This window comes from Polypterus senegalus, chromosome 3, assembly GCF_016835505.1.
Source record: "Polypterus senegalus isolate Bchr_013 chromosome 3, ASM1683550v1, whole genome shotgun sequence".
Classification (NCBI taxonomy): Eukaryota; Metazoa; Chordata; class Cladistia; order Polypteriformes; family Polypteridae; genus Polypterus; species Polypterus senegalus.
Window position 1 is genome coordinate 159,276,845 of NC_053156.1, and position 25,069 is coordinate 159,301,913.

Here is a 25,069-nt window from a genome sequence, read left to right on the forward strand (position 1 = left end):
GATTGGTGATTCTAAATTGTCCCTAGTGTGTGCTTGGTTTGTGGGTGTGTTTGTGTGTGTCCTGCGGTGGGTTGGCACCCTGCCCAGGATTGGTTCCTGCCTTGTGCCCTATGTTGGCTAGGATTGGCTCCAGCAGACCCCCGTGACCCTGTTCGGATTCAGCGGGTTGGAAAACGGATGGATGGATGGATGTTACTTGTGTAATAAAATCCAAATGTCAGATTATCCAGTTGTATGCTCAAAACAATCCAAATAAGTGCATTTTTACTAAAATATTGTTAAATAAACTACTTCCGGGAAAACACTGAACAAGAATTTTTATTAAAGATCTTCCTGCTGTCATTGCATTTAAATTCATTTCCACAACTGGAGCACCTTCTGGTTTATTAAGTGGCAGTTTGTGAAACTGCATGTAGGATTTGAGCTTCTGTTTTTGGAAGCATGTCAGATATGCACAGATACGAGGGCACATGCTCTTCTTATAACGTTTTCACTCACTTTTCTTCAACTTTTAAGATTTAGATGTACTCGTCTCTCAGGACACTTTGCAATGTTGAGATCACATGAAACACTGTGTTAGCCAATGAATAAGCTGTTATTGTGCTGGACTTGGGCTCAATGAATGGAGGGGGAGGTAGCCCTTCAATTCAAATGCTCTGTTGCATTTGAGCACGTTATCTGGAATAGGTTTAATTTTGTCTACAAAAATACGTGCTTGAGTTGTTGTGAGCATATGTCTGGATAACTTGACCTGACAGTTACACTGAATACTGTATTGTCACTGGACATTTCAGACGCTGTTTGCTGTGGTCAAGCATTGGTTGCCATAGACGTCTATTCTATTAGAAATATTTTGCATGAAAACATGAAATTATTTTTTTTCTTGGTAATCGCTATACAACTGCATTGGATAAATACCATATAAAAATATATAATTTTTGTATTTCTTTAATCTCACATGCAATACTTGTCTTTGGGATGTATGAGGAAATTGAAATTCCTGGGTAAAATCGACAAAGACATGTGGGGAACATGCAAACAGCTCACAGGAGTTGACCAGGCTATAAACAGCTCCTGGATACCCAGAGAGCAGAGTTAACCACAGGGCAGCTACACATCCACAATGCATCTACTATGTATTGTACAGTAATTTTTTTATACTAAAATGATTTACATTGACATAGATATTCCTGCTAGAAACTGAAACCATGCAAAGTAATATATGCATCCATTGCTCAATAAATTTTGCAAAAAAAGTTTACACAGTTAATTATTATTTAAAAAAGAAGAGATCAATTGTACAAGCTTCTTACCTATAGTCAAAGAATAACTGTGCATACCATGTAACAGCACAGCATCAACATTGTGGTCAGTGAATTCTGAGGCCAGATCACACAGAATGATAAAAATCCCATGAAAGCTACAAATTACTAGCAGACAGTTCCCGGCTCACTGAAAGAGTGACATGAGTACTATTCACTGTCTAGGTAACTGGAGGCTAAGCTCATTCACATACTTCTGCCTAGCCTCACAGTCAGACGCTACCCCAGAAAGATAATTTACACAGTGTCAACCTGGGAAATCCCTCCACCCCCTTCTAGATTAACAAGAAAGAAAAAAAAGGCATTGGTCTGCTGGGATAAGGTTGACTTCAGGTCATTTTCTGTTTATGTCTGAAACTCCACCCCCATTAATCTCACTCTAGGGGATTCCCTTCTTGGCTGCATAACAGCACTCCGTGACATCATCACCTGTCAGCTAATAATAGCACTTCGGCCGCCACCGTCAACAGGAGATGGATCACTTCAGGGTTGCAGGAGGCTTCATTTTGACAGCAGGTTTGTACAGAAACACTTGGGGATTGCCTGAATACTTTCAATAACAGCCAAAAAATCATGTCAGTACAGGCAGATAAACCTCATTTGTTAAGGGATTTTCCTTCCATTCCAGTGAATTTCCAGAATGGAAAGGTGGTAATGAACAGATGTAATTTGCGTTGTTACGCCGTTCTGTGTGTTACTCTCTATTGTGGGGAATTTATAGTTTCATATGAAAGGTACTACTGACATCAATGCAATACCTTACTTCACCTGGCGATTTTTAACGTACTGCTAGAATGCCAATCAAAATGACTGCTGACAGGAGTCTAAGCCCACCTTCTTGGATAATAAAAGTAATGCAAAGGCTAGGAAGAATACACCAAACACTAGAAATTCCCAAAATGGATAGTTTAACAAAAATACTGAAAGAAAGAAGGAACATCACTGCTCACGGTGGGACAGTCAAATGCCTAAGTTATAGTGGCACATGCAGAAGAGGCTGTACCTGACACTGCAGGCACTTGAATCAGATACTTGAAGAAACTGCTTTAGAAATAGGCCTAACTAACCACTTGCCAAAGGCAGTTTTGAAAATTAAAACTCAGGAAATGCAAGTTTAGTTTGAATTTGTTTATTCCTGTCATTTTTGACTGGTTTCAGCTCATTGTTATTAATAGGAATTCTAAATATAATAAGTGCAAAGATGTGTCATGGGTGGAGGCACCCCACTTAATAAAGGGCTGTAGCAGGCTTTGCTTTAATTTTCCTTTCTAACACAAGAACAGACCGACTCATAAGAACGTTCATGGAAGACTGACTAAAACCCGAGTGCCCCAACACATCAGTGCTCCTTTGATTATCCTGCTGAAAGCTTTGACAAGAGACCTGTCCTCTCATCTTACTTTATTCTCTCTGTATTAAAGGGTCAATGGCCAGCTTCATATCCCCAAGTCAAGGAGCTGAAACTTCCGAAGACACTATACAATTTGTGTGTGTGTGACAGTTTCTTCTAGGGTGCTCTGTTTGTTCACAATCTAAAAGTTCAGTATATCTGAACATTGTGAGCTAATTCAGATCACAATACAGGCTCATAGTTTTTTTTTTTTAATCTTGAAGTTGTGGATGAACAACTCAACTTCTATTGGTGGAAAGATGGGATTGTCTCCTCAACCCCCTTAAATCTGAAACACCCAAAGTACTGATGAGCTTATAAACTGAACTTTAAGATTTCCTGCAAGACTACCCTTCAGTCCACACCTCTCACTCATTGTGTGGCCCTGACCAAATGAGGCCTGTAGGAATAGTGAATGTTTTAAAGCAAAAGTAGTGTTTCCTTAGGGATAGGGTCCATTGCTAATCAATTGGAAGTAATTCTCCTCACCGAGTGGGGCCAAAAAAGCTTGATGGTATTCAGTACTAAAGCTTTTAAAATAAAATAGAATAGAAATAATGTGTAATATGTAGTAACCTGGGAACATACTGCGCCGATCCCATTAGCTACAAGAGCTGGAAAATATATAGCTATCAACAAATACAAGACATGAATGTGTTATAAGGCGGAAAGCTGAAAGGGAAATCAAGAAAAAAAGAAACAAAACCATAGGGATGGGAAACATTGTAGGCTAGCTGTCGATAGGGGTAAAGAGGGAAGAATAAGGCCAGGAGATGAAATATCTGACTTAGCAAAATTCTGAGTCAAATGACAAGACAGAAGGTCAAAACCAAAAGTCAAAACTCAAAAGGGAAAGTCAAATTTCAGAATTAGACATTCAAAAGCAAAAGGTGAAAATGCCAAATTAGAAAATCCACAGGTGACAGCAGGGTCAAAATTACATGTGGAGTGCAACTCCACCTTTTACCACTATTTAACCTATTTATTTTCCCTTAATTCTCTCTTGTAAAAACACTTACATACACAGATGTATGGAAGGGAACATCTAATTGAATTTCCTTTTGATCTTCTATTTTTTTTTTTACATCCAAATATTCCTATTCTCATTTAAACTCCCCTTCCTCCAGCCACCCTTCCTTCCTCTCACCATTGAGTACCATTTGCTCTCTCTGGCTTGGGGCATCCATTGTAAAATTTACCTGAGTTATGTCAGGGCTTCTTGGGTCAGCAACAACCTTTCAAAGCCAACAGAGACATGAGACCGACGTGTGTTTTGAAGTTCCAAGTGTTCCAGCACCTTTAGAACCTCATGTTTTACTACAGAGCCAGGCATTCTGGGCTCTTTTCAGTAAAAAGTAAGGTTCCAAAAGTTTTTCAACAGGAATCCATGTTAGCAGGTGTTATTTTATCTTAAATTTTCTTCTTTAGTTGCTCTCCTGGTGATGAATGTGGTGGTATGTGGAACATGGAACAGCAGATATCCTGTTTCTTGGTAAGAGTCTCTAGTACCAACCGACCAAATCCTAGGCACTCTTCAGCCAATCAACAGATACAATCCCATAGGTGTGTCTTGGGGATGCCGTTAAAATTTCTTACAGAGACACATGCTCAGTCAAAGGCTTACAATGTGATGAAAAGTGCACATCAGCTCATTTTAGAATAGCAGAAAAATCACTCTTTGCTCCCCTTAAATTATCAGGATCCTTACTGTACCATGGAGAATTAAACCTAGCATCCTGTAATGAAAACTCATTTTTGCAACTGGTATATGTATACTTATTTTTTCAGTCACTCATTATGCACAGCTTATGACCTGATAGAGGCATAGAATGAACAGAGAGTATCGTTTGCGCACTTAGCTATAACCTTACTATTGCTTTGGTAAGTCACATAACCCCTCCACCTAGGAAGTCAAGCTCTTTAAATTTAACCAGTAGTGACAGGTACTCCTTAGAGATAGCAAAGTACTCTAGTCCAGGATAGATATTTATCTCATTAGGGTGTACTAATTTTTGTCTTAAGCACCACACTCTTGGCCCTGCTCCAAGTCACAGATACAACCATCACTTCCCTCAAATGTTTGGTTTCATTTTGATATTACATGATATATCTGAAGCTGGCTGTCATCTGCCAGTGTTAACAGGTATGGTTTGATGAAAAACATGTACACACAAATCTAGCACCAAAAAACACAGTTTGTTAAGTGTTCAACAAAGTGGCACTTACAAAATCCATGAATCCCATGAATATCTATCTATCTATCTATCTATCTATCTATCTATCTATCTATCTATCTATCTATCTATCTATCTATCTATCTATCTATCTTCTGTTGAAACTCTTCAATATACCATTTTTTTCATTTGACACAGAAAAACAGAAATAAAGATTAACATTAAGATGTTTGATTTTGAATTTCACTGAGTGTTACTTGCTCTAATTACTTTAAAGTATTACAACACTAAGTGAGTAAAACAAACACTGGGTGATTACATTCACATTAGCATTTAATCACGGCACATTTGCTTTAGTGAGTGCACATCTTTTTTCTTTTTCAATATACATATATATTCCAACAAACTGTTTCCCTGCGTTTTGGAAATCCTATAACTCTTTTTTTTTTTCTTGAGTTCAATCTAGGCTCTAATAACTGGCATTGCCCACTCAAGTAGGTGTTTCCTATAATTATCTACCAGTCTCTAGAGTAAGTTTTTCTCACTTCTCCATGCAGAATTCTTACAGCTGTGAGATGGTTGATGGGTGTCTTGTGTCCCCAGCCTATTTCAAATCCTCCCAATAGTGTCAAGATGGGATTCAGATGCCGGCTTTGACTTGATTCCAGGACCGATCATTTCTTTCTTCTCAGCCATTCCTTGGCAAATTTACTGGTACGTTTAGGGTAATTACCATGTTATAAGGTGAGCTTCAATCTACTGACAGAGGGTCTCACACTATTCTCAATCACATTCTGGTACAATGAAGAATTCACAGTTGATTCTGTGATGATGAGCTAACCAGGCCCAGATGTAGCAAAGCAGCCTCAAACCATAAAATTTCCAAATCAGTGCTTTGCAGATGGTATCGATCTCTCCTGGTCAAATGCTCTGTATGGTTTTCTTCAACATGTTTTCTAGTACTATGATCATGATCATCTGTCCAGAACACATTAATCTGGAAGTCCCAGTCTTTGCCTAGGTATCCATTGGCAAGCTTTAGTCCTGGCCTCACACCTCCCATACAGAACTAATTTGTGTAGCATCTTTCTAAAGGTAGACTTTGATATCAACAGTGGCAAGAGCTACTTGTAGATTCCGTGATAAAATTCTGGGGTTCTTAGAGACTTCTTTTTGTATCTTGCTTTCAGCTCTCAGATAAACTTTTGTTTGAAATTATCTCTGCTTGTACATGATCTCCATACAGTGGACTGTTTCAATACCAGTAGTTTGAAGATCTTTTTAAATCCTTTCCGAGGTTCATTTGCATCTATAACCTTCTTTCTGTAGGCTTCAGAGAGATATTTTGATCTAGGCATGGTGAAACACACACAGCAAACGAAACTAAATGTTAAAGGTTTAATTAAGACAAGATCCTCTCTAATGATGTCCTACTAATTTTAACCTAATCAGGTGAACCTAATTTTAGGTATTAAAGGTAGTGATAAATGCAGGGTTGGTACTTACTTTTTCAACATAAGAAATTAGCATTTAAGTGTTGTCACACACGTGCGCATGGGAGGCAGCTAAAGGGCTTGAGTAAGGGTGGTTCCGAAGCATGCCGGGATGTGGCAGAGTGCACTGACTCTTTTTCTCCCTTTCCTGTAGACCATTCACGGGAGATCCCACCTGGCTCTCTTGAGTCACTTCTGGGACCGAACCAATAGAAGAAGACCTTGCCAGCCCCGGCCCCGGCCCCGGCCCCTGTGATGTCACGCCCAGACTCGAACCAATGGCTGAAGACCATGAGCCCGATCCCTATGATCTCACTTCCTGTCTTCCCCTTTAAAACCTACACCTTTTCCCTAGTCCCTCAGTTCTGTCTTGGACTCGGTTGTGTGCACATCAGTGCAGTATTCATTTAAACGACTTTTGCAGCCAGGAAACCAAATTATACGGGTGGCTGCCCCAAACCTTTCTATGACTCTGTGTGAGTTTTGTGACAGTGTATTTAAAATATAGAATGCATACTGTGCAGTATTATATCACTTTAACCTATAGATAGTATAAATGAAGATTAAACCTTCAAATCAGTCAAAAATAGATCACAAAAGCAGACCCTGACTTTTTCTCCCGTTCAAAAATGCGACACTTAAGTCTTTTTTTTTTTAACATCTTCTTCCTCCTCCAATTTCACAGCAGTTTCTCAGACACATCGAATTTTGTTGCAACAGTGCAGTTACCAATTTCTTTCACAACTTGAAAATGACTGTTAATCTAAAACCAGTTTCATATTTTCTTCTGATTGAGCGTTCCATTGCAGATAAGGGATACTCTTACAATAAAGGTGTATGAGGGTGTGAGATACAAAAAACACAAAACTGTGCAAACGTTTCTTCAGAATAGCTCAGGTATTACCGCGTGGTCACATAGGCACAACAGATAGAAAAAAGGCAGTCTGTTCCGTGGTTACTCACTCTAGTGAGAGTTAGCATATCATAATGTCTTGGACCAATAGCGTGAGCTTTCCTCATTCAACTTATACGACCGACATTATAAAATACTGGAAATTATACGGTAAAATCAAGCCCCAACTTATCCGCAGGAGAACTTAAACGTGAATATATGCAGTATGCATTTTCTTCTAACTATCTATCAACATTACATAGCATTCTGTATGTTGAGGACAGCTAAAAGCACAGTAAGTGCAATAATGTAATCTATTATTCCATTCAGAGACCCCAGAGGATTGTGGGAACCCCAAATTTGCTGATAGGCATTTGTTTTAATTGCCATGCCCAATTTCTTTGTGGGACATTTTCTTTGCTGTATAGCATGTCTCAGATTACTATCCGCAACTGAAGGGAACACAGAAATATACAATATGAACCAATTTTACAGAGGTGCGAATATTTCATATCTTCTCAGTTGTTTGAAAGCAAAATGAAGTGAAAATGTTTGGGTGACACTAGACAGAAAATATGTTATTTTCTCATTAGAAAGGAAACATATATGAAATGATGTAAGTCAAGAAATCCCAATATGTATTCTCGAAAAGATTTAAGGTCTCTCCTTCAGTATTTCTCTGTCTACTTGCACATATTCACATCCTCCACCCTCTCTCATGTCTCTTAAGAAAACAGAAGTCCTTTAGTTCTGCACTGGAGGGTAAAAATATTCTTGTTATCTTAAGATTTCTAGACTGCCCTCACTCATTCTTACTTTAAACTTGCCTATCAATTTTGCGTTAGCGTACTACTTACTTATTAATTTTACAATGAGTGTGTTATTCAATATAGGGTTCAATCTAAAAGCATATGTAGTGCTGCTAGGTTTGTAAAGACATGAGCAACAAAGTAATCTGGACCAAATTATGTTTCTGTTATAGTGAGTGTCTGGCTGAAGATAGTCTAGTATCAGCAGAAAAGACAGACAAGGATAAATTGTTGGAGATAGACGCACTGACATTTTACAACACAGTGTGAATTTACCTTACTTGGTCCATAAACATATTGGCACTGATATCCTGTTCCTAATATTTCTAAATGTTTTCAGATAATAGCGAAGTTGATGGCAGATAGTGAAAACACAGCAAAGCTTTTTTACAGACTTTCCCTTTCCCTAATTGGTAAGACAGACAAACAAATTAACAAAACTGGCTCATTTGTTGAGTTAAAGAAGAAGGTTTTTGTATGAGAGGATTGCTTATTTGCAAGTATTTATAAAAAACATGCCCTTATTACAGAGCCAAAAAGAAAGATCCTCTAAGGTAACAGAGTTACATTCAAGTGATTAAACAGAAATGCCACCCCGTACCTGGTGAAGGTGGTTGTAGTTTGGGCTGTTTCTTGTTGTCACCAACAGCAAATATTTCAGGTGGAGGCTCCTCTCCTCTCTCAACCTTACATTCAAAAGCAAACAGGTATTGGATATACTGTTTCTTTAGGGAGCTGGCAGAGCTGCTTGATGTCCCCACGTTAAGACTGCTGGCCAGTTCCCTCCACTTCTTGTTTTTGTTAACCTAACATGAAAAGAAAAAGAAAAACTACATCAGGTCATAATTTTTGCTGTCTGCGGCACAATCCTCATGCCACCACCACAATGTCAAAAAAATATGAAGTGTTCTTGTAAATTGTGAAGGCACTTATTGATAACACTTTACATTAAGTGTCCATAATTACACTGTAACTACTATGTAATTACCTTTATAAACACAGCGTAACTACGAGTTATTACTCCATGCTTACTGTGTAATACAAAGTAACGCTATAGTTAATTACTCAGTTGTCATTGTTATTCCACAGTATAAATAATAACAAAGTAACAATTTATCACTGATCCAAAAACAAGTGTACTTACATAGTTACATTGTTTCTGTACTTTCAAAATGTAATAAAAACATCAGGGTATGTAACTACAACTATGTAACAGATGTTCCATGGTCTGGGCAATTGTAATGGAGAACTGCAGTGATAACTGCATAGGTTTTCGATGATATTTCAAGATCTGTTTTAAATGGTGAAAACACCTTTGCAAAATGGTTAATGCTTTTGCCTCACGGATCCATTATCCTGAGATAGAATTCTGTCTGGAGATAGTGTGTAAAATTTGTACATTCTATACATGTCTCCCTATGTTTTCTTCATGGGTTTTAATGCCACATCCCAGGGACATATACGTTGGGTTACGTGGCCATATGTGTGAGAGCATGAGTGCTGGTATGTTTGTCAGTGGGCCATGTAATGGGATGGCTCCCCATCCTGGGCTGTTTCCTGCGTTGTGCCCGGTGATGCTTGGAATGGCTCTGTGACCCTGTGTACCTTCATTGAATGATGCAAGTTTGGCAGTGTAATGTTAGGGATGGGTATAATAATAGCCCAAAAAAAATCAACAATAAATAGTGTAACACAACTACAAGAATGTGACAAATGCTTGTTTAAGCAAAACACGTCAAGAAGGTGTCCCTCTAGATTTCTGCATTAAGCAGGCCATTCCAGTGTAAATACAGAGTAAATACATGGTAAGTACATTCTGTTCCCAGGGGAGCTATCATTGAAAACCTATCCAGTTATCACTGCAATTCTCCATTACAATGTCCCAGACCACGGAACATCTGTTACATAGTTGTAGTTACATAGCCTGATGTTTTTATTACAGTTTGAAAGTACAGATACAATGTAACTATGTAAGTACACTTGTTTTTGGATCAGTGATAAATTGTTACATTGTAATTATATAAACTGTGGAATAACAATGACAACTGAGTAATTAACTATAGCGTTACATTGTATTACACAGTAAGTATGAATTAATAACTTGCAGTTACACTGTACTTATACAGGTAATTACATAGTAGTTACAGTATAATTATGGACACAGTGTAAAGTGTTACCCACTTATTTCCTAATGTGTAAATAATTTATGTAGAAAGCTTTAAATAAAGTCCATATTAATGTTGCAGAAACCTACATTCCAATTCTCATGCCCAATGAATATGGTACAACACGTTTATTGTAACTTATTGTGCAATAAAAATGTCAAGATACTTTTTGGACCATGTCACAACAGAGCTTGGGCAAGGTTTAAAAAATTAAATAAAAATGTCACAGGAGGAGTTAACCAGGAGAAGTAAACAGCAGTATAAGAACATCACTGTGTGCCCATCTCTCATTACAACAACCTGTTATTCTCAATGGTGTTTCAAAAATGGCTTTTCTACTTTGACAGAAAATCATTGTTTCCTTGGGTCACTGATTGAGGATGATCTTTTACAGCAAACCAGGAGCTCTTTGAAAATTTTGCATTCAGGGTGAATGGCATCTCAAGTTAGCAAGCATATTAAAGTACCAGAAATCTTTTTTTCCTATATTAAAACAGTTGTACAGTACTCCCTTCCCTGATGTGTCAAAAACCATCTCGATTTATTTATTTTGTAACCATCTCCTATTTGCATTAGGCTTGACTGAACACATATCACATTGGTAATTAGCAGGGACACTCAAATACTGACTCTCTACCCCCAGGAATGAATTATTCAAAAAACTAAATATGGTAGAGATTAAGCTACAATGAGTATTTATTTTTTTCTTGAAACAAAATTAGAAAACCAAACTTACCTGGGCAAGGCCTCCTAGATCTCTAACTGAAAGGTAGAGTCGACACAGGTCTAGGGGTTTTTTCCCAACAACAGGAAGATGGAGAACAACGGTCCCCCTCTCCTCCATAAAAGACAGGTAACGGTCCACCCACATTCTGCGTTCTGGCTCATTGCCCATATCATAGAGTTTGGTGATCTTCTCATTGCTTATAAAAGACGAACAGGACTTCTGAAGGAAAAATGTGCATGCATTATGTTAGAAATGGTTCAGCAATAGCTTTTATCAAGCAAACTAATCAACAGAGATGACTAGTTATTCCTCAAGGTAATTACCAACACTTCATTAAAAATAGTTATTCTCTTCCATTCTATAGAGCACAAGTCAATATTTTCAAATTTCATTTTAACATTATAAATATAAATTTGAGTAAAAAAAAAATACAAAAGCTAAGTAATGTTAAAATCTGTGTTTGGTAATGAAATGGTCCCCCCTTCTTGATTAGTAATCACATTTTTACACATAATGTAGGCCTTTAATGCTAAACATTAATTAAAAAATATATAATGCAGACGGAACTTTGAAGACTTTAGAATTCTGATAGAAATAATAAAAAAAAAAAAACTTTTCCCAAGAGTGCTTAATTTTATTTAACCTCTGAGATGAAATGCAAAATAAACCTTAATACAAGAACTGTAAATAAATCCATCAACTACCTGTGCTTATTCACTACACTGAGGAGATTCAAGCATTTTTTAGATGGCGAAAATAATATGTAGTCAGGACTACTGTCAGGATTTCTCTCGAGATATCCATGGGTTTGCATCCTGATCTGCTCACTTTTTTGTGTGGAGTTTGCACATTCTCACATTTAAAAGATCTTCTCTAGCTGCTCCAGTTACCTTTAACATTCACAAAGCCAGTGGTGCTGTGTGCTGCTGGTGCTGTGGTAAGTTAAGGAGTGTCAGTGTTACTGTCAGCGAGGGCACATATGTGTGTTGTAAGTGTACCCAATGATCGACATGCTATCCATACAGGTTTACTTCTTGCCTGACGATGTGAGAACATGCAATTGGATCAAGCAGGTTCATTAAACAGATACACAAATGTATACAAATGAAGTGTGACATTGAAAAAAATATAACTTTTAAAGTATAGCAGCTACAAAGTAGAAACTAAATGGATGGCAACCAGAAAAGTGTTAAATAAAGATGTGAAACTTTATGGTTAGTTCAAAGAATCTCAGAAAAAAGATAATATGACTAAATTACAGGCTTAACCTGGACACACATGATTGTGTGTTATAGTGGGAAGGCCGTTGGAGTACATTGTGATGGATGGTTGGGGACTGTTCCTGGACAGGAGGAAGGATGGGGGGAGTAGATGTGAACAGGGCACTGTCTTCCCCGGAGTGCTAGATGGCAGTCCCTCAGCCACAGTCTGGATGAAGAGGACGAAGCATGCCAAAGGAGTGGAGGCGGAAGACGGAGAGGGAGAGAGAGAGAGAGAAGAGGAGAAAGTGGTGTACTGCGCTGTGCACTGGGGAACAAAATAAATTAAATGTGGGTTGCTGTACCTGTGCCTGGTGTCTGTGTCAGGTTTAAGGAGCTGGTGCACACCCAGGTGGCCACAACATGTTTAATTTTGCCATTTTTTGGGGCAATGAAGTAATAAAATTAGGAATACACTTGTAGGCTATTTGTCTAAAGCACTAAATAACAAGTGTTATTTTGTTTTTCTTTTGTATCAGCTCCTGGGCCATGTACACATAGTATAAACAAAATTAATTACACAAATTTTTAAAAAAATATTTGTGGACAATGAGAAACTATTTTTGATTGAAAAGATTGTATCTTCTGCATTGTTGCACATTTCAGCAGTGAGTATTTTCAGATATTTATCCAAAACATAATACCAGGCAAAGTGAGCAGATAGAAAGGAAAAAGATTGTACTTATTAAAGAAAGGTTAATTGAACACTAATACGCACTGTTAAAATTAAAATTGCCCATTGGACTCAACAACTGTAAGCAGTTATTTTTCTATGTTACAGTGGAGGAACATTTGTCTGCTTTGTTTTGATGAACTACACTGCCTGAACATAATGACCTTAATGACATAAGACTATCTGTGAATTCTGTACTATAAAATGGTCACTCCGGTGGCATCAACATCTCATGGGTTTCTCAAGTTTGGCCTTTACTGTGATTACTCCAAAATGGTCGTTTTTGTTTTCTTCAGCTGTCTGATTGTACAGCTGTTATTGTCTTCATACAACCCAGGCTGCACTTCATCTTCAACTTACGGCTGATATTCTTCTGGTGGATTTTCTCAAACAAACATAAAAAATGTATTGGTTCTTAACCAATGGGGTGAAATCCTACCTGAATTGCAGCAAAGCATTCTCAAAACAATGAGGCTTTATCTCAATTGATGACCATAGTTATGGTATTTTCTTTGTGTGAAATATACTGTTAGCTTTTCTCCATATATTTGGGGGCACAAAAATACATAGTTTTCATGCAGCCTCCTTTAAAGATCATCCATGCACATTTTGGTAAACCAGACAAGGGAATTCATTCTCCTTTTCGCTCAGCAGTTGTTTCCAACTTGCTACTCTATTGTTTATCCCAGTGGTTCTCAACCTGTGGGGCGGGCCCCCCTAGGGGTGTGCGAAATAACAAAAAGGGGGGTGCAAAGATGTGAAAAAAAGAAAACAAGAATCGAAAATATGAAAAATACATCTATTGAAACCAAAACAAATTAACTTAAACTACATTCTGATACTAGAAAAATAAATATAGAGTTACTGTAGATAAATGTCGATGAAAGTTAAGTAGGTATAATAAAATATGCATCTATGATATATCATTAATTAAAAAAAAAACAAATTGGTATTATTTGGCTCCTTTCAAAAAAACATTTGGGGGGCACGAATAAAACTGTTATGAAAACTCGGGTCGCAAATACTTAAAGGTTGAGAAACGCTGGTTTATCCCATTTTTATTAGCATATTTCTGATGGTTATAGTTAACATAAGAGAATTCTATGGATCTTTAGACACTGCATTTTACGATTCGATGTGAAATTAAGGAAAATGATATGCTTTGCTTTTGGAGAGTTTTTGGCAGGATGGTTATTGATGTTCAATTTTCCCGGTCCTTCTCATTTCCAACTTTCCTAGGCCTTCTCATTCTCATTGTTCTTAGACCTCTTTGTTCTTATCAGTATGACTCAAATTGTGAGTACTTATAAACCCAGCGTCTTAAAAATGGTTTGATAAATCTCAGCAATTACTTTTGATCATGGAATACTGAGTCTCTATAGGGTGGTCCAGATCTAATTATGCAATTTTCATTACGCTATAACTTAAGTGTATTACATAGAAAATCACCCAAAAAATCCTGGACCATCGAGAAGTGTGCGAACTGACAACATGAAGAATCGTCTTCGTGCTGAACTAGAATCGTCCCCGCATAAATCAGTCATCCAGACGATCTGGATCTGCATAATTAGATCTGGGCCACCCTGTAGAATATGAGTACTGTCAACTTGTTTTGTAAGAGATGGGCTAACATTATTCAGATTTATTATAATTTTTTTTACATTTATGTAGTACATTTGTCACTACTCAAAGTGCTTTTTCGTAGTGAGTGGGGAGCCACTTCAACTACTACTAATGCGTAGCATCCGCCTGAATGATGCCATGGCAGCCATTTTGGTGCCAGTATGCTCACCACAAATTGCTGTTAGGTGGTGATGGGTGAGAGATAATTAGCCAGTTAGAGATAGGGGATGATTATGGGGCTTTAATGACTAGACTGAGGTGGGCAATTTAGCCAATTTACATGAGGCAGAGCTAGTCTGATTGCTGTATGGGGATAACATCTTTTTCACAACTAAAGACTACATGTTTGATTACCTTGACCAAAAAAGAATGAAACAAAGATCTGAAAAAGCCTAATGTGAACATGTATACATGACCCACACATATACTCAATAACCACAAATCCAGAACCCAGCAGTCTGACTGAATTCCTTGAAGCAAGTGTTTCAGCAAAGTGATTAAAACATTCCTTATGGAATTCAGTGGATGTTCACTTGACAGCAGCACAAAGTTCTTGCAATAACTTAGTCACACCTCCCTTTTGACCTGATCCCAAACACATTCTACATGTGCAGGCCACTGAAGTAAACTTAAGTCACTGTCATGTTACTGGAACCAGCTTGAAATGATCTGCATTTTGTGACATTCTGATCCTACTATCTCACTGCAGAAATCAAGATTTGGCAACATTTTTCGTAATCACTGGTTCACTGTAACCTCATCTTCCAATTCTTCACTGACAGGTTAGAAACCTGGCGCGGTTTTCTGTTGTAATACATTTACTTCAAGGTCTGATGTTTTGTGCTTTCACTGCATACCACTGTTAAAAGAACTGTTTTTTGAGATTGAACATTCACCTCTGACCTCCCTTATTAAAAAGGGTATTTTGCACACCAAACTGACACAGATTTGTTTTGGCTTATTAATTATTTTCTATAAATTTTAGACACTGAATAGCATAAATATTCCAGAAGGGCATCTGTGTCTGAGATGATGGGTCTGGCAAAAACAATCATATGATTGATTGTCAGAGTTGTTTACATCACACATTTTGACCATTTTAATGTTTGCTTGAACAGCAACAAGATCCCTTGACCATTTGTGCATGCTGCATACAGTAAGTTGAGCTGCATCTACATGTTGGAGAAGTGGGCTGTTTACAATGATAGGCAAGAATAATAAATTGGCTAATGTGTATCTATGCATGTGTGTGTCTTTAAAAAGAAAAGCCACCAATGACTGGCTATGAAAATCAGAGGCAACATGGAAAGTGACATCCTACTTGAAATTCTTGCTGGACCAATTTGCAATCAACAGGGCTGCCAAGGTGACACTTTTTATTTAGACTGGAATTTATAATCCAGAAAAGCATGTACAGTGCTATAAACATTTGACAGCCTGATTAAAGGTATCATCAGTTTTCCACTGAAAAAAAGATGTGCGCTCTCACATGCACAGCAGTGCCAAGTGTTAAGACTTTGAAGGCTGCGGGGGAAAAAGTTCCACGTTTTAATTACATTTGTTCCCTTCCTCTAAATAGATTTCTTGTTGGGAGATTTTACAGTTTTTGGGCCACCAAAAGCATTATGCCACCATTCTCCGGAGCAGTAATATTTCATTATAGCATACATTATATATACAATAAGCACCTTTAATTAAATGTTTTGCGTGATTATTACAATTTATCTACCCACTACCATATTATTAACCTTTCAGATAGTGCTGACAGAAGAAAGAAATTATTCATTACATTAACAGGGTGTTTATAAATTGCCGAGGTGGGGTTAAGAAAAAACTTCAGCTTTATACTAAAATGCTTATGATTCATGTTGCAGCTCCAGAAGTGCCGTGCAGAATACCAAGAGCAGCGCTGCTGTAGGCATTAAGAATATTTTTACACATATCCACAGGGAAGATTCATTGGCAGAGATTTTAACAAGTTTTAAGCATCCAGTTAAACTGATAACATAAATAATCAGGCTGTTTCAAAGGAATTAGTTCAGAATCTGTGTCATATACTGAAATAATGCCATTCAATTAGTTACGCTTTTGTAAAATGTTATGTGCTGGAATAAGTTTTCTTCCTCTTGAGTTAGCCATTCTAGGGTTTTTCATTCAAAGCTTTCTAAAAATAAATCTTTGCCCATGTTTGAAGTTTAAAATACTAAGAAGTTTAAAATACTAACACCTCAATAAGATAAGGAAAGAGGAGGTTTTCAAGTTTACAAGTGATTCATCTAATATTATTTTGCAATTTTATAGCCTTTCATTTCACGTTTAAACTGTATTTTTTAATTTAGTTTAACGACTCATTTCAATTCTGATCTGCCTTCAGATCTGACCTTCACCACAACCTTTTGACTTTTTACGTTCATTTCTATTAACTGTCCCACATTAATGAACTGGATTAAGCATTAGTTCGAAAATGGGTGGCCCACCAGCTGAATGGGTCAATGAATATAGTTACTTTTTTTTTGTAGGGCAGCTACAACAGTGTTCATTTCTTGTACTTTAAGAAAAGCAAATAGACCATCTTTGCATATGGCTGAACACTGTTGCTTGACTGTAGAGATTGAGGAAGCCTCAAAACTCACATTTTACTCTCACCATTAAATAAACTTTGAATTATGCTTTGTTTTTTCATATTCTGACCCTGCATGGTCCAATACATGAAAGCTTGGACATCAGCATCAGGTAAAAGGCCGTCACCAACCTTGGATGAGAGTGCAGACTATCTCATTGTCTATGCATACATTTTAGGACAGTTTAGTTTTATCAAGTGACCTTAAATTAGAAAACATGCAGACTTCACACAATCATTTGAATTCAAACCAGTGCAGACTCGTTCTCGAGTAAAGATTCAGTTTAAAATGGTCAGAATTAGTGAATGAAACCTGCTTGGTGCATTCAATGAGCTGTAAATGGTGTGAAATCAAATAACTGTTAGACATTAGAATCACATTTTTGTAGGGATCAGTTTTGTGTGGGTAATTTGTTGAATGTACAAAATATATTAGTTTCATGTTTTGTTTATATATTCTGTTTAAAACAATTCCAATAATGAACTGTATAAAACAAACAATTAAAACATTCTACTATTAACGTGTGCTGAAACAAAGAATGATCATTGAGAATCATCCTTCACTGATATGATTTAGCTCTAACTAGAAAAGAATTAAAAGTAAAGCATCTAATCGAAAGAGGTTGACGGCATCATGCATGGACTTTTGCACTCCCGTTGAGCTCTACTAAATGAATTTGTTCATGCTTGTGATTCAATTCCCATGATTCAATGATATGAATCATGGAAAAAGAACTAATTATTCATGATCCTTCAATCACTACTACCCACTGTGCCAACATGCTGCACATGCAAGTCACTTTTAAAAACATCAAATTATTTCATTGGATTACGTGTGAAACAATCCATCGTAATAATGTGTGTCCATCCAGTTGCTATGTCTCTGTCATTGCAAGAGAAGTTGCCTCACAAACATGTTTAGTAATAAAATGTATTGCTTTTATGAATCGCATACTAAATGACAGATCAATGAGACCAACGCAATTCATGATGCACTACAAATGTTAACTTAGAGGTCTATAGTACATTGATCATTTGGATTTCAACCTGTCTTAGACGAGCAGCACAGCTAGTATCTCTCTATTATAAAAAGAAATCGTGGAATGCAAAAGCAAGGCGACGATACGTGATTTTCTCTGAAGTTCTCGAAAGACATTTAAAAGACCCATGAGACAAAAGAGACTTGCCATGGAGCGTCTTGCGGGGACCGTAAACATGAGACTTGGTGCCAAGAGACTGTCCCAGGGCCGTCTCGCGGGGACATGGAACATGGGATTCTTGCCAAGACATGCCCTACTTACAACAGATATCATACAAGAGCACATGCATCCAAAACAGTCAGTCATGTAAAAGCATGTAAAAGTATATCAGAACAATACAGAGAATAGACACCCAAAGGCGTTGGAGAGAAAAAAAGGCAGATAAGAGATTATGAAACCAGTAAAATTAGAAAGTATTGCAGCGTCCCAGCCAGGTTGCGGCCTTTTTGGTTTTAAGTGACTGTTTGGTCTGACTGATAGCGGGGTACTGATTGATGCGGTAAGGGGGTTGAGCAGTGGCGTAGCGTGGGTGTCAGCCGTCCGGGGCGGAGGAAAATCTCGCTGCCCCCTTATTTAGGTATTTCAATTTAAAAGACTAAAATATACAGTAATTCTTTGCCGCCCCCTAAAAGTGCCGCGTGGGACGGGCCGCCCCTGCCGCCCCCACTACGCTACGCCACTGGGGGTGAAACTTGGAGGATGAGGGGTTGGAGAGGGTGCTAGAAAGTTGTGTTTGGGGTTACGAAGTCAGTGATTGTTCAAGTAAAACTTTTGTGACACTTTATCATGTCAGTCTCTACAGTATCAAAGAAAAGATAGAAAAGATCGCATTACAGCAAAACAAAAGGTGATTAACCATCAGAACCAGGTGTAATTGAAAAAAGAGCAGGACAAATCGAGGTGAGAAATAAAAGGCAAAGAGTAGAGTCTTTTCGCATTCGCATTATTCATATGCACAAAATGTGGATTTACACAATAATAAACCATACACTATGAGAATCTGTGGTCCTGCAACAGTTAAAGCAACGACAAGTTGAATTTCAAAGAATACACAATTCGGTCAGGTGTATATTTATGATCACGGAGAAGCGATGCAAATTTTAACAGGCAAAAAGAAAGGTAATGTATATATTCCACGAATAACATTACACACCAAAGGAGATCGTGATATGCCATTCGTATTACAATGTTTACAGTTTACTGTGAGAATAGCTTTTGCTATGACAAACAATACATCACAGGGACAAACATTAGAAAAAGTCGGATTATTTATTAGAGAAACAGAAACAATATTCACTCACGGGCAGTGATACGTTGCATTGTCACAATGTGTCTCCAAAAAATATTGTTTTTAATGAAGCTTTAAAGTAAAAGTGCAAATAATGACATTGAAACAATACAAAAGAAAAAAAAAATTAAAATTGTATATATGACTAACCAAACACAGGGGTTGGCGAGCAAAGCGAGCAGGGGACGAAGCCCTGTAGTATAATAAAAAATTATTCTGTGTGTGGGTTTTGAACTCAGGTCAATCCTGGAGGTCTACTTTGGCTTAAACTTTGGTCCAAACATCCTATCTTAATTAAAACAATTTTTTATCTCCAGCTTTTTATATTTTGGTGTCAATTAATAAATTACAAAATTGCAGTTGCTAAATTTTTATTGAAATGTTTTATTGGAAGCCTTTATGTATTTTTGCTTGATTCATTTTTGTGTCCTTTTATTCTGTTTTTTTTTTTTGGTTGCCCTTATCTGGCAGCACTGGGCACAAAGGAGCAACCAGCCCTGAACTGCCTGAAATTCCACGTCAAGGATTGTTATGTTATTGGGATGTAAACACGAGTATACAGATAAAAACACATGTACACATGGGGAGGATATGTAAGCGGCAAACCCTTTCTGCCTACACATTTTGTACCAAAGACAGAAGGTTTTGCCTTTTTTACTAATACATTGACTGTTAACAGGATAATAAGAATAAGGTACAGAGCTCTACTTTTTAAGGCCAATAATAGGTGCCACTCTGCCCTTGGCCGACCAGAAAATGCTAGGAAGTTGAGTGTTTTAATAGGCGTGCATTAAGACAGAACAGTCTAAATCTCCTGTGCTTTCACCCAGCAATAATTTCCCATTCATGAAGAGGCAAGTGCTCTTAGACAAATAGATGAGACACTCTACAAACGAAGACTAAGAAGGCTATCAAATGAACCAAAAATATCAGATTACCAGTAAATATAGTGGAAATGAATCTAAAGCAATTAGAAATACCAGATTTCCAATATTTAGAGATAACCGATTTAGAATAAACAAATATTCACTTAAAGAATGTGTTAGCAGTTATGTTTTTTATAATAAAGAATGGTAAAGAAACTGCATGGCACATCTCCAAGTTTGGTTATCTGATGGTTATCTTAAATTGTCATTTAGAAAGAAATACCAATTGCTTTAAACCCAAACCACAAGGTGGAAATCTTTATTTGTGAGTAAAAATTGGTAAGATTAACAACAATTTTAAAAATAATGAGTCAGGCAAATTTACATGATGACCTTTAAAAAAAAAAGGTGCAGCTGACCGGTGACAGCAATGAAACTAAGAAGAAAGAGATAAGCTGCACCTAGGAGTGTTAATTTCAGAGCACTTATTTTGTCAATGTGGTGTCTCAATGAGAAAGTCATCTGTGGAGTCACAGTAATAAGAACAACAACAAGCAATAAGAGAGCAAAAAGAACAAAGAACTGGGGCCACTTACAGGGCTCGACGGAGTCTTTGGCCAGCCTGGGCTCTTTATGTTATCACTTTCATCTCCATGAAATGAGGAGATGCCAGCCATGCTGGGGGACAGGGGGGAAGGGACTGCTAGATTGCCAGGGATGGGGGGCTGTGAAAAACTCTGAGCGCTGTAGCTATCCTGCGATAAAGAATATATAAGAACAGGATAAACGTGGAGCACATCTTCATCTCCAAAAAAAACTAAGGAAGAAAGTTCAATAAGACATATTTCATGTGAATACAGTTAAACCTGACACTCGAGACCCCCAAAATAATGCCATAACTGCCATATATATAAGCGAATATAACACTATCTAACTGAGTCTCAGTCAGACTTGACACCTATTATCTGCTCTTGTCAAGATGACACAATAGAATTTCAGTAGTCAGTAAAATCTGTTTGTTGAACGTACAGAATGAAACACGAACATTTTAAGAAATGTGAAGGCACTCTGGTTCAACACAGCAATAGCATTTTCCACAAACTTTGTAAATACTTTCCAATTCTTATTGTTTTGAATTGGTTTTCTTAAATAGGTTGTCCCGGCAAATATACTTAATGTAAGGTCTGCTTCAAATGTTGTGTACAACACTGTCCAATTGCAACACTTCATATGGACAATTGATTTACTATATGATTTTTAACTTTTTTCCTCCACTTATCTTTTCTAAATTGAATAAAATGGCAATTAAACATATTCCCACAAGTTTCAGTCTTGTAGCAGATGCACAAGTGCCTTGTGTGACTTGTTATTGAATTTGCATACAATAATCACAAATGTGCACCAAGTTCCCTTACAGCAGGGGTCCTCAACTCTGGTTCCGCAGGGCCACAGTGGCTGCTGGCTTTAATTCTAACCCTTTTCTTAATTAGTGACCTGTTTTTGCTGTTAATTAACTTCTTTTGGATTAATTTTAATTGACTTCCTCTTGAAGACTCAGACCCCTTAACTGTTTCTTTTTCCTTAATTAGCAGCCGAACAATCATGAGATATAAACATGACCAGCAATATGTGTCCATCATACAATATCTGAAAATGAAGAAAGATGAAGGTCTCAGGAATTTTGATCTGCTGAGGTCTCAAATCAGCATTTTTGGAAATGCATGATATTGCACAATGAGAGCAGCAACAAGCCATGGAATTAAAGAACGACTTTAATTAACAACAAGAATCGGCTCCTCATTAAGCAACCACTTGGAGTGAAACTGGTTGGAGTTTGAGGGCCCTGACTTATTTGGTCTTCTGTTGGCTCACTCACTTCACATTTCATTTCTGTATGGATTCCATTTTTAGGAAAGAAATGACACAATTCAGAGGAACAAAGACGAAATTCAGGCGAACAAATCTTATGAAACAAGTCAATTAAAATGAAAGGAAAAGGAATTAATTAGCAGCAAAAACTGGTCACAATTTAGAAAAGGGTTAGAATGAAAACCTGTAGCCACTGTGGCCCTTCAGGACTGGAGTTGGAGACACTATTTTAGACTAACATTCTTACAAAACAGAGAATTACTCAAAAAAACTGGCATACTATGGTAATATCTACAGATGTTAAAATCTAAATCTAGAAATTATCAGTGTTAGTTCAGTATGTCTTACAGTATGTATTACAATATATGTCCCCAAGTGGCAATTAAACTGTAACTGGAGGTAAACTGAAGTGGAGGACCTGCTTGTAGGGCTGGATGCAGATTAACGTCATACCCAGGTGAAGCAATTGCAGGTTAAGGGTCCAATGGAGTGGAATCACTTATGGCCTTTCACCAATCAGGTAGAAACATATATTACTATGGGCAAAAATTCGGAAGGGGTATTTATTACACATACCTAAAACATAAAGCTCAAGCACAAAGACATTAAGACACCAAAAGAAAATCATATTTCCTGTTTCCTTTTGCAGATATAATTTAGGTGTTTTTTGCTTTGTGTTAAAATGTTCAAAAATTTTTTATAAACCTGGAAGTAAAATTCCATCTGAGTCTGGATTAACTGGTTTATCGACCCCTACACACTATACATATACACTCACCTAAAGGATTATTAGGAACACCTGTTCAATTTCTTATTAATGCAATTATCTAATCAACCAATCACATGGCAGTTGCTTCAATGCATTAAGGGGTGTGGTCCTGGTCAAGACAATCTCCTGAACTCCAAACTCCAAATGTCAGAATGGGAAAGAAAGGTGATTTAAGCAATTTTGAGCGTGGCATGGTTGTTGGTGCCAGACGGGCCGGTCTGAGTATTTCACAATCTGCTCAGTTACTGGGATTTTCAAACACAACCATTTCTAGGGTTTACAAAGAATGGTGTGAAAAGGGAAAAACATCCAGTATGTGGCAGTCCTGTGGGCAAAAATGCCTTGTTGATGCTAGAGGTCAGAGGAGAATGGGCCGACTGATTCAAGCTGATAGAAGAGCAACTTTGACTGAAATAACCACTTGTTACAACCGAGGTATGCAGCAAAGCATTTGTGAAGCCACAACACGCACAACCTTGAGGCGGATGGGCTACAACAGCAGAAGACCCCACCGAGTACCACTCATCTCCACTACAAATAGGAAAAAACTATTTGCACGAGCTCACCAAAATTGGACAGTTGAAGACTGGAAAAATGTTGCCTGGTCTGATGAGTCTCGATTTCTGTTGAGACATTCAAATGGTAGAGTCAGAATTTGGCGTAAACAGAATGAGAACATGGATTCATCATGCCTTGTTACCACTGTGCAGGATGGTGGTGGTGGTGTAATGGTGTGGGGAATGTTTTCTTGGCATACTTTAGGCCCCTTAGTGCCAATTGGGCATCGTTTAAATGCCACAGGCTACCTGAGCATTGTTTCTGACGATGTCCATCCCTTCATGACCACCATGTACCCATCCTCTGATGGCTGCTTCCAGCAGGATAATGCACCATGTCATAAAGCTCGAATCATTTCAAATTGGTTTCTTGAACATGACAATGAGTTCACTGTACTAAAATGGCCCCCACAGTCACCAGATCTCAACCCAATAGAGCATCTTTGGGATGTGGTGGAACAGGAGCTTCGTGCCCTGGATGTGCATTCCACAAATCTCCATTCAACTGCAAGATGATATCCTATCAATATGGGCCAATATTTCTAAAGAATGCTTTCAGCACCTTGTTGAATCAATGCCACGTAGAATTAAGGCAGTTCTGAAGGTGAAAGGGGGTCAAACACCGTATTAGTATGGTGTTCCTAATAATCCTTTAGGTGAGTGTATTAAAGCAATTATTTAATACATGACATAAAAATTCCACATTGCATGTCTAACACCATTAAGTCTAATATAATATAATAAATAATCTACCTTTCAAAAACTCCTCTTTATTTCTCTGAACATCATCTGTATTAATGTTTCTTAATTATTCATTGGGTAGCGAGTTGTTATTGTTTATAGCGGTAGTTGGTTACTTTGATAATTGTGCTAGATTCACCCAGGGAGACCCTAACCCTTTCTAACAATCATGCTTGTTAACCAAAGAGGACCCACACTTAAATGGGAAAAGTGGGTTGTGACACCAAACTGACTGAGAAACAATGATCTTTATAAGTGTAATTTTAAATGTATACATATGTATTGGCTATCTTTCTAACAACATATAATCACACATTAATTGGTGTGATGGCTACTGATTTTTTTTCTTCACCAAAATATTTTAGGACTTGCTTCAGCATGGAAAATGTAAAATCATATATACGATGTGTTTGACTTCTCCAGATTTATTCTTTATAACTTTAGAAGAAAGAAAGAGTAGTAACCATTACAGAACCTGTTACTGAAGTGTGAGAATAATGGCAAAGCAGGACAAAAAAGGTTGTCCAAAAAAATCTTCACATCTAAAATTCATAAATGCTCTTTTTGGTTTGTATAACTTTTCTTTCTTTCTTTCTTTCTTTCTTTCTTTCTTTCTTTCTTTCTTTCTTTCTTTCTTTCTTTCTTTCTTTCGCGAGAGTGGTGAATGGGCGGAGCTCTGTGAGAAAGTGAGAGTGAGAGCAGGAGAGTTTGAAGGCTTGTGATTTTAATGTTTGTTTTTCCTGCTTTTTTGTTCTTAATTGTTATTCTGTCTCTAACTGTTTATCTTTTTGT

General features: G+C 37.5%; 1 protein-coding gene across 4 annotated transcripts in view; it reads right to left on the reverse strand.

Annotated features, from left to right (window-relative positions):
- arid1b (AT rich interactive domain 1B (SWI1-like)) overlaps window positions 1–25,069 on the reverse strand; it is a 717,470-nt gene that overhangs the window by 48,059 nt on the left and 644,342 nt on the right. For 3 of the 4 annotated variants that reach the window (XM_039748144.1, XM_039748142.1, XM_039748146.1), the window contains exons 11-13: window positions 20,938–21,096; window positions 10,982–11,191; window positions 8,682–8,886 (exon numbers count right to left, since the gene is read on the reverse strand). In XM_039748144.1, coding sequence (XP_039604078.1) covers window positions 8,682–8,886; window positions 10,982–11,191; window positions 20,938–21,096 — 574 coding nt within the window. The remainder of the gene's footprint in view (window positions 1–8,681; window positions 8,887–10,981; window positions 11,192–20,937; window positions 21,097–25,069) is intronic. The other variant, XM_039748145.1, reaches the window with a different exon arrangement.